Genomic DNA, 11,684 nt, shown 5'->3' on the forward strand with positions numbered 1-11,684 from the left:
ACTATGAAAATGATGGTGGTCGAAAATCATGGTGGCTACTCAATGATAAAATAGAAAAAAATAAAATAACCTTCTAAACTTGGCCCTTTTTCAAGCAATAATTTCTTTCAAATTCTTGCCAAGTCTGATTCGCACCACATCATGCTTCTACGTACGTGAGCAAAGTCATCAATTTGGCTCTTGGATTCACGTATGGCATCTGATCATCTCTTTTTTCATGATGGTACATATCAGTACTTCTTGTAAATAGTGTCGGTATAATAATAGCGAATGGGTCCCCCTCCAATTTTTTGTCAAAAGAAATAGCATAGAACATGTTAGACACTTTGAGCTTAGACTCTGGATTCAAGGATGTAAGATTTCTTCAACCAAAAAAAAAGATAAGAGGTAAATAATACCTTATATTTTATTTTGATTTATAAATATCCCCTACATCTTGAATTGCTGTAATGTTAACCTTATATTTTTCAATTTATTGCAATATTGCCCACCGACCTTTCAATCTGGGGAAAGCTTACCGTCGATATCACATAGTATATTATTTGAAATTAAATAGCTGATGTGGTTTTATTGAATTATTTTAAAATAGAATAAAATCTAGTGTGAACTTAAAATAGTCTAATGACTAAAATATCCAAGCTTCAATCTTAACTTCATCTTTTTTTCCAATCCTATGACGGCCATACAATCCCCTTCGGCGATCCCTAGACCACCATCGATGAAGAAAAGAGAGGAAGAGGAAAAATAAAATGAAAAGAGGAGGAGAGGAGGATGAGGGCAACAACATCGGGGAGAAGGAGGCGAGGTAAATTCTTAACTTTATTTTGGCTCCCTCTCTTTTATGCCGATGGTTTTAGCTCTTTTAACTTCTATTTATTTCTTCAGCACTCAACAGTTCTCCCCCCACTCCTCCTCTCTCTCTATTTGTGAAGCACCAAACCTTTTCCTCCTATTGTTTTACCAATTACTTTCTTCTTAAACAGAGGTTGGGAGGGAAAATAAAAAGAGCCTCTCCCTATTCCCCATTAGTCTCTCACATTCTCTTTTTCTTTATGAATTTATGAAGGAGAATATGCATATAATGAGATGGTTATGGGAGATGCTCAGAGAAGATTTAGAAGCAAAAAGAAAACAGAACACTCATATTTGGGATCCTATAAGGAAGAGATCAAAACAGTATATAAATCAGACCAATCTCTAACAACAATCATCCAATTCAAAATCAAAAACTCAAAAAATATAAGAAAGAAATAGATTCATATCATATTCTTGTTACTCTTATACTCTCCACCTTGTAACACACCATCTTTCGATAAGTTTACCCTTATTTTGCTTTGTTTAGTTACGAACAAAACTTTATTTTCTTTTATGATATTAATTTGCTCTCATTAACTTAATTAAATATTTTATTTTCAAATCTTTCTAAATCTAAAGTTTTTAATAAAAAAATAAAAACTTCTTTTCATACTAAACCCACAATTCTCCTCGTTCATTGTCTTGCTTGCTATGTCTATCCTCCTTTATAGCTGAAAAATTAGATACTACAGTAGTTTCTTGAGCTTTTTAAGAAGATTAGTTAGACTATTCTCAAGTTGAATGAGTTGAGCTCGACCTCGAAAAAAATAGTATAGCAATCGCCAACATTCCACTATCGATCATTAGGTGGAGAGAGAAAGCTCCAAAGAGAAAAGAGAATGATAGAGGCAGCGATGGCCGAGGAAATGTAGATAGCGACATAGTGATCGAAGGATCACGAGTGGAGATATACAACCTTCATAAGAAAAAAGATTGCAAAAAAAAGATGAAATTAATGTTGAAATTTAAATATTTTACTCATTAAATTATTAAATCCACATCACTCTTTTTTATTTTAAAATAATTTAATAAAATTATATCAACCATCTAATTTTAAATAATATACCATATAATATCGACGGCAAGCTTTCCCATAAATTGAAGGATTGATGATAAATATTACAATAAATTAAAAAATATAAAATTAATATTATAGCAATTCAAGATGCAAAAAAATATTTACAAATCAAAATAAAATGTAAGATGTTATTTATTTTTTATTTAAATAAATATGTGAAATTTATCAGCACGTGTAATCAACTATGGGTGCGGCAAACATAGAAATAATAGATGGCATCATACATTATAAGCATTTTTAAATAGTTCAACAGCACTTGCTTATAACATACAGCTGGCTTTCCTTGACATACCAAGTGACATCCATGGATGCGTAAACAGCAATTTTGCAGGCTACCAGAGCGGTGCCTCACGGCACTCGCCATTTCTCACACATACACGAGATAAAAAAATCAACGTTTCTCATCCAGCAGGAACATGTGCAACAGAAACATGACTCAAGCTTATTTGTATTGATGATTTCCAACATAATTGATAACAGCAGAAACAGCAGTAAAATGATCAAATAACAAAAATAGAAACTCAGATTCTGATTATATCTCCAGTATACATTCATATAATTACATAAGTAAAAAAACGATTCCTTGCTCTTCCATCCTCAGCCTCTATGTCACTCCTCTCACACCACCTCACCTTGACCAAACTACTGCAAAGAAAAATCAAACAGAACCTGCTGCCAGAGCTTAGACTTTGATCCTTCAGAAAATATTGCAGAACCAACACAGCCTTGATCAATCAAGACTCTGCTGAGCTAGATTGAATGCAGCAAAACCATTTTTTCTGCAGAATCAGAGGAGCTGATGATAAAGATAGATGACTACGATAAAGACAGACAAACTAAAAAAGCTTGGATGTTGCATCCGATGTTACGATCGTCAATATTCACAGAAAATCAAAGATCAAATGGCTTAGAGCTGACATCATCTAGAATAAGAAAAAAGAACTTACAGCATTCACATTAGGCTTGGGAGCATAAGGTCCATGTTTAAAGGCTGTCTCCTCCTTTCCAGGAGAGTCCGGCCCTCGTGCGCTGCCACCAGTCTTCTTCTCATCTCTGGCTTTGTTGAAGATCACAGTGAACCCCTCTGCAGAAGCAGGGTCATTAACATCCCACTCACCAAACTTTGGTAATGGCTGGCCCTTGTCCTGCTGGAATCCAAAACACTATTATCAGTAACAATGGAGATGTTTTACAGATGTGACAAGTGAAAAAAATTATTTACATACAATTTCTTTTCCATCAGTAGATAACAGTATCAAGAAAAAAGAACCTAAAATTCTAAAACAGGCAGAGTTTAGTTCCCATAGACAAAGTGATGTTAATGCAGCATGCAGGCAATTTCTTTAAAACAGAAAACTAGGCATTGTAGATTCTGTTATAAGCAGTTGTACAAAGGCCTCAAATCTTCTGCATATGGTTTTAAGATTGGATAGACCATCTTAGTCCCTATTTGTGATTCTTCCAAAACCCCCTAGCTATTCAGCTGCAAAACTTGTTTCTCTGATTGTTTCTATTCTCTTGTTGCATGAATAACTGTCATACTGTTTACTTTTGAGACCTGTATAGAAATTTCTTTGAATTGATTCTTCCCTCTATACAAAATTTTCATAAGAATAAAAGAGACGTAACAATCTTGATTCCTTTCAGGTCTATTATCAAAAGACCCATCATGGTGCTAAGAACTGCTTTTGAAGCAACATCTGCCTATAGTTACTTGTTGGCTCCGCCACAGGTACTTCCCATGCTTCCAGGCCCTCCGTTTTTTTAATATGACTTTACTGGGCACCTATGATTACTAAAGTAACATCGAAGGATTAAGGACCTGGTCCATTCTGGCAGTAATAGACCAGAGATAGAATAGGTCATGGAATATGTCCAGGACCCCAGGACTCTCCTGACCAGAATTGTTGTATCCTGACACTTGCAAAGGCTACGCATCCTAGAACACTAGTTTCCACAATTTATTTTTGTTTTTTTTATTTTTTTTTCTCTTTGTTCTTGTGTTCAATGGTCATTCCAATAGGCCGTGGAACTGTATGGATCTGCTACCAGTATTTAAACCCTCAGTAAAATCCTCATAAGAAAACCACCATTTGGTCCACTTCTCATTCTCCAGATTTTTCAACTAAGTCTAACATCCAAACATGGGCATATATGGCCCCAACTGTCAGAATCTTGGACTTCTCAAAAACCAAAATAGAGTACTTCTGAACAATATATAGTCTTAAGTTATAATCATATAAGTACCTAGAAGATTGCTGTTTGACTGCATCACATTGATAAAAAAGAATCAATTGACATGACCAAGGTTATCAAACAGCCTACCATCTTCACACATCTATGGAACTTACCTGGCTAGCCAGACAAATAAATTTATTTGAAAATTAACCATATGTACGAAATACTAAAGATGACAGATGATAAATATGAACCACAATGCCTTTAGCAGTTTAATTTTCTAATCATATAACATAATTTGATTAGTGGCTCTAAGAATAGATGGGGAATATAGATTAGAGAAGGAAGAATAATACACTGAGAGGGCCCAGGTTTTGTTGTCTCTTCTGAACAGCTAGGGCATTATTCCCAGATCTCGACAATGCCTGTCTATATGACTCGTCAAGTGAGGAAAAAAATAATCAAGTGTCCATCTAACATTTGTGCTATCAAAGTTGTGACATTGTGCCCAGGGATGGCGATGATACAAAGAGTATTTTGCTTACAGTTTAACATCATCTAAAACCATCCAGGTGATTCAACAATAGACCTATCATACAGGCATTACATGATAACCCAGGTACCTCGGCAACTTGGAACAAAGTCAACCAACAATCCTTTCCATCATTTTTTATTAATATAATCAGATCGTATATTGTACTGTATTTAATCCATTAATGTTTGATTATGCTTTAAACCATAGGCAATGAACATTCTTTTTTACATACTAATCAACAACACAGAATATTTTCAAGATATAATGTAATTTGAAAAATCTATGCTGAAATCAAAAAAATAATCAAGTGTCCATCTAACATTTGTGCTATCAAATTTGTGACATTGTGCCTATGGATGGCCACGATACAAAGAGTATTTTGCTTACAATTTAACATCATCTGAAACCATCCAGGTGATTCAACAATAGACCTATCATATAGCCTAGGCATTACATGATAACCCAGGGACCCAGGCAACTTGGAACAAAGTCAATCAACAAGCCTTTCTATCATTTTTTTTTTAATATAATCAGGTAGCGTATTTAATCCACTAATGTTTGATTATGCTTTAAACCATAGGCAATGAACATTCTTTTTTACATCCTAATCAACAACACAGAATACTTTCAAGATATAATGTAATTTGAAAAATCTATGCTGAAGTCAAATAAAACATAACAGAAATGATAACATATATCCTTACTGTTTTAGGTGAAATGGTAAACAATACTTGGCTTGTTAGGTTATCCAACTTGCTAGAGGTTTGGGTCTATAATTTTTCAACAAAACTATTGGGAGAGACACAGAGTGAGATACATTAAATTGCAGCACAAAGAAAAATGAGATTGTGCAGTGACAAACACACAGTTGTACATACATTGGTACATCAGAGAGTATATGTCATCTTATATGATCTACAGCATCCAAGATGCCTACAAACCAATAATCAAATGATTCGAAGAAATCCTACTCGGACACAAACATCACAGAGACTACCAGTAAAATTTGGCTGCCTAGATGCCACCCACCTGCAGGTCAGCACTCAAAAATAAGAGGCAACATGGAAAAAGAAAAGCATAGATGCTGGAAGAAAGGGGTAAAAACCCAGCAGAAAAGATGGCTATGGTGCTACAAAGAAAAAATATTTGTTGTGACATCTTATGCAGATATAACAGCAGCATTAGCCCCAAAAGCAATGCTTGGAGAATGAGGATACACAAAACTGACTCCAAATAGTTGGAACAAGGCTTAATGATTACAGTAACATCTTACACCATAAAGATACATTCAGTCCATATGTCCACATATACACCCACAATCATGCCTATAGCCAATTGTTTCTCCTAGCAAATAACTGTATTTTGTTGAGTCAGTATGCTTACATAAGATGCATGTAAAGTTATGCAGAACCCTTAAAGAATATACACTAAACAAAAAATAACAAAAAATAAAATGAGAGAACCATATTAGCTTCAAGAAAGTAAAACAAACAATGCATAACTAGATTTGCAATAGGATCAGTTGTGTATGATGCAAATCAACATTCTAATACAATCATTATTCATATGTTACACAAATAAGCAGTCAGCTGCTTAGGATACTTTACTAGTAACAAATGCTCAAGCAAGAACTACTTAACTGGTCCAACACCAGGCAGCTATTTAAGAGGCCACTTGATAATTTATATGGCCATTGCTAACAACACCCATATGACGGTTTGTGTCAAACCATATCGGCTTATATTATTCAACACTTGAATGAATAATGAAATGCTAGTTTTGTCCTAACAAAATACTCGAAAAAAGACTGCAATGACAGCTTATATCTCTAGCTAATCTAAGCAGGACACTCAAATTTTAGGGTATCCAAGAGTGTCATGTTTGTGTCCAAGTACCCAGGAAGTGCCGACACTCCAAACTTCCTTGAAAATGAAGTGTTCAATTGCTGTTGAGCAACATGGTAGATATAAGATTGTAAAGAACTTTATTAAATAGTAAATATGTGCAGGAGCTGGTTTACCAACATTAACCAAGCTAATGTTTTGTAAGTAATTTAGATAAATAGCAATCATATGTTATCCTCAAAACAAAATTAAAAAAATGACAAACACCATATCTTTTTTATAAATTTTTTAAGAAAAAAACTCACAGATAGAAAAGACTTACCTACATACAATTCCAATAAAAAGGAAGAAAGGTTTAGTCTGGTTTCCAAGATTATCATAGACAGAAGACTATCCTAATTGACACTTAAAATATCTTGCATAAATGTTCTCTTATTGCATCCCAGGCCGAGCTATAACCAAGATTGATAACTCAAGGGTCAACTTACTCAAACTGTGCCTTGACCTATTTGCAATATAATCAAAACTCCATATAAGAAAATTCTGCATACCATCATAACCAAAAGGTAAATCTATGAAAATTGCACCATTCTTTTGGCTCAAACACAAAATCATGGAGTAAAGTCAGCCACATTCAAATGGCAATACATAAATCAATAAATTAGAAACCTTTACAACATTCATGCTCTAGAACTAGGACAATTTAGAACTTCTAGCCACAAATAATGTTAGACTGGTTAATCTCCTTCCAATTTGTCTCCTCATAAATCCCCTGGTACAAAATCCTCGTCCACCACACCCAATTAATATGAAAAAAATAAAAAGGTTTCAGCAGAACATATTATAAAAACTTCTGGAACCCAAGCCTCTTTGATCATGTTAAGATACATGCCACTCCTCTAGATGGAACTAAAAGAACTGGTTATGGCCATCAACTTCAACCTTTCAAAGTACATCCAATTTTAAAAATAAATAATTAAATAAACAAAAAGGTTTCAGTAGAACATATTATAAAAACTTCTGAAGCCGAAACCCCAAGATATACTACTGTAACTCTTTGATCAAGTTAATATAGATAATCATTCCTCTAATGGAACTAAAAGAACTGGTTATGGCTGTCAACTTCTGTGTGTCTGTGTATGTCAGTACACATGCGCACTGACCAAACCATACCATATCAATACCAAACCAGTATACGGTACAGAGCGTATACCAATACTTGGTACGCTGAACCCCCATAACAAGCGTACCGACACTATAATAAGATAGTACTGGTATGGAGTATATATATTTATAGAGATACAACTGTCATGCCTAACCTAGATTGACTGATGTCACTTCATTGGTAAGAGCCCAGACATCTACTTGGAAAACTAGTCCCTCTTTGCATGTGATAAGTGTTTACCCAGTAAGTGTTTACCCAGTAATTTCTCAAAAACAAAATAATTCTGGAAGACAACCATTGGAAATTGAAAACTTAATAAGCTTTTACAAAATTAAGCATTTCTGTTGACAGATTTAACGCTGATCTTAATGCATAAGGCACTTGCTCCTTTACTTTCAACCATCTCAAGCAACATTTACAAATCCAGAAACATGCCCATGCTAGATCACAAAGATTAGCACCTTTGACACCAACCCCGGCCAAAACACCAAAGAGTCTCTCAAACAAAAAACAACTGATATTGAAATATCAATTGACGATAAAAATCCATAGAGCAAATCAATGTTACATACCACGTAACTAAAAAATAATAGTTGTGAAACTTCTAGAACAAAAACGACTTATATATCAACTTGGTTCCAAGACATATGGTATACAAAAACACAATCCAGCCAACATTTCCACGAACAATACGAACCTAGAATGACGTTTCAGAAAGCTCCCAATAAAGATACTATGCAAAAAGAATTATTTCTGCAGCATCTAAAATAAGTAACAGAAAAAATCCTCCGAGGAGGCCCATACGAAAGAAACAGCGAACCCTAAAAACTTTACCACCAAAAATCCACCAAATCCAATCGACTAAAGAAACTGAAAACGATAAATCAAGGAAAGAAAATCATGTCTTCCCAAATAGTATAAAAGGAAGCCCTAGCAGACCAACCCATCATCAAAATCAACCCCAAAAACGATGGAAAACAGGAGAAAAGCACGACATCGCATCGATTTTGCATCGTCTAATAAATCCAGAACCATCAACAGCATAGAAAGCTCACGCATCGATTCCCCAAAACCCTACGGGATCAATTCAACCAAACCCCCTCACCCCACCCAACCGGATCGACCAACAACAGCAAAGAGACCACGAGGAATTCAAAATCTTCATCAAAATATCAAGACAAAGGGGGAGACATCGGCCCTTACCGACATGAATTCTTCCAAGAAACCGAGAGGAAAGGACGGGTGAGAAAGGGGGAGGGGACGAGCGAAGAAAAACAAAATGCGAAAGAGAAAAGAAGGAGAGGGAGAGAGGGCGAATTTGTGAATTAGCATTTTAAGCAACATTTTTATATTTAAAAAATTTGGATTCGGCGTAGACTATACGTACGCGCGTGTGAGCTGTGAGGTGAGCGGGCACCGAGGTCGCCGTCAGACGTCACGGCGCCGGAGGTGGGGAATCCGTTAGGGCGGATTGACCGAAATGAGTAGCACTGGGATGAAGCTGACGGAACGGAACGGAGGGGGTGGGGGAGAGGGGTGGGAGACAGGTTGCTCAGACTCGGAGCGGGAAACACGTCGCCCCGCTTCGCGAGCGTGCTGGGCACGGGCAGTGACGGTCGTGACTGGACCGTGATACGACAGACTAGCTGGTTAACATGCCCCATTACACCGTAGATTTATTAAAAAAAAAATTTCTTAAATATCTCTCAAATTAATTATTTTTTAAAAATTTAATTTTCGAACGCAAGACCGTCTTAATCACAAATTAAATATTTTAAAAAATATAAGTATTCTTATTCTCATTCTAAATTTAATTTTAAATTCACTAGTGAGCCAAATATATTTTTAAAATTAGATACAAAATTTTTTTTTAAAAAAAATAAAATATTTAGATACTATATTAATAGAATGATATTTTTATTTAAGAAAAAAAAGGTCCATGTCGTTTATCAATCTTTGATGAGACACATGTATTGCACGTATCCAATATTATTTTTTTATTAATTAATAAATAAAATTAAAAAAATTGATTATACATAAATGAATAAAAGAGAGGTAAACCTTATTTTCTCTTTCTGAACTTAATTTATAGATCGTCACCATATTTAGTACTGAAGAAAATAATAAAATATTTTTTACAAAATTTACTTTTTGTATTGATATAAGCACATTCTAGTAAGCTAACGAACAAAATATTTATTCTCAAAAAAGAATGTTGAAAAACAGAACAAATAGAAGAGAAGGTGAAGACGAGGATTCAGAGGAAAAGGAATACTTCTCTAGGACCAAAAGGGCTCTTTTTATTAATTTTTATGGGCTCAATTTAGGAATTATATAAATATATTTCTCTCTAATTAGACGATTGCATTCCTAATCAGAGGGATTAAATTTAAGAATTATACAAATATATTTTTCTCTAATTAGACGATTGCATTCCTAATCAGAGAAATTCAATTTAGAAATTATACAAACATATTTCCCTCTAATTAGACGATTGCATTCCTAATCAGAGAGATCTACAGCTCATTTCAACACTCCCCCTCAAGATGGGTTATAGATATCATAAAGACCCATCTTGTCATGAATAAATGAAAAAGAAGGTACACTAAGACCTTTAGTCAAAATGTCTGCTAGTTGACTTGCAGATCGCACATAAGGCATACAAATGATTCTGGCATCAAGCTTTTCTTTGATAAAATGTCGATCGATCTCAATGTGCTTCGTCCGATCATGCTGTACTAGATTATTAGCAATATTGATTGCTGCCTTGTTGTCACAATATAGCATAAGGGGCGATGACTGATAAGGGCCTAGATCCAATAACAAGATCCGCAACCATAAAATTTTGCACACGCCATGTGCCATAGCTTGATACTCTGCTTCAGCAGTAGATCGAGCAACTACATTATGTTTCTTACTTCGCCAAGTGACTAGATTACCTCCAACAAAAGTACAGCAACCTGAGGTAGAGCGACGGTCATCAAGTGATCCAGTCCAATCAGCATCTGTATAACACTCCACCCGTAGGTTGCCATGATTAGAATAAAGTAAACCACGACCAGGACAGCTTTTGAGGTAACGAAGTATCCGTGTCACAGCATTCATATGAACTGAACGTGGATCATGCATAAACTGACTTACCACACTAACGGCGAATGCAATATCAGGCCGTGTATGAGATAGATAAATCAAACGTCCTACCAATCGTTGATAACATTCTCAATCAATAAGGACACCAGTATCAGCTACTAGTTGATGATTTTGTTCAATAGGAGTAGCAATAGGTCGACATCCCAACATACCGACTTCTGTAAGAAGATCTAGAATATATTTTTTTTGGGAGAGAAAAATTCTTTTTGAAGAACGAGCAACTTCTATCCCAAAAAAATATCGAAGATGTCCAAGATCCTTCACCTCAAATGCCTGTGCCAGCTGAGCCTTCAAATGAGCTATCTCCTCAGAATCATCTCCTGTGACCACAATATCATCAACATAGACAATCAAAACAGCAATCTTACCCTTATTGTGTCGAAAGAAGAGTGTGTGATCTGCATTGCTCTGTTTATACCCCATCTGAATGATTGCTCGTCGGAAGCGATCGAACCAAGCACGAGGTGACTGCTTCAGACCATAAAGAGAGCATCGTAACTGGCATACTTTGCCCACTATCTGAGCGGTAGCAAATCCTGGAGGAATATCCATATATACCTCCTCCTGAAGTTCTCCATGAAGAAAAACATTCTTTACATCGAGCTGGAATAGATCCCATCCAAAGTTAGCAGCACATGATATAATGGTTCTAACAGAGTTCATTTTTGCAACAGGTGCAAAAGTTTCATCATAGTCAATGCCATAAATCTGTGTATATCCTTTTGCTATCAAACGAGCTTTGTACCGTTCAACAGTACCCTCAGGTGTCTGCTTAACTGTAAAAATCCATTTGCATCCCATAGTTTGTTTACCAGCTGGTAAAGATACAAGTTTTCATGTATTATTTTTTTCTAGTGCTCGCATTTCCTCAAGCATAGC

At 35.4% G+C, this 11,684-nt stretch overlaps 1 protein-coding gene across 5 annotated transcripts; it reads right to left on the reverse strand.

Annotated features, from left to right (window-relative positions):
- Window positions 1-2,367: 2,367 nt before the first annotated feature.
- Window positions 2,368-9,014, reverse strand: LOC105060536 (protein NOI4). Of its 5 annotated transcripts, none has more exons than XM_073247165.1 (4): window positions 8,859-9,014; window positions 4,468-4,536; window positions 2,881-3,078; window positions 2,368-2,712 (listed from the first exon to the last, which is right to left on the reverse strand). In XM_073247165.1, exons 1-4 carry the CDS (start codon window positions 8,997-8,999, stop codon window positions 2,668-2,670), a joined length of 453 nt encoding a protein of 150 aa, XP_073103266.1. In that variant the 5' UTR covers window positions 9,000-9,014; the 3' UTR covers window positions 2,368-2,667. The 5 variants fall into 5 exon arrangements, with proteins under 5 accessions (XP_073103266.1, XP_073103265.1, XP_073103267.1 ...); XM_073247164.1 differs by having other exon boundaries at window positions 2,881-3,081; XM_073247166.1 differs by lacking the exon at window positions 8,859-9,014 and adding an exon at window positions 5,618-8,775 and having other exon boundaries at window positions 2,881-3,081; window positions 4,468-4,540.
- Between the last annotated feature and the right edge of the window lie 2,670 nt (window positions 9,015-11,684).

This window comes from Elaeis guineensis, chromosome 1, assembly GCF_000442705.2.
Source record: "Elaeis guineensis isolate ETL-2024a chromosome 1, EG11, whole genome shotgun sequence".
NCBI lineage: Eukaryota > Viridiplantae > Streptophyta > Magnoliopsida > Arecales > Arecaceae > Elaeis > Elaeis guineensis.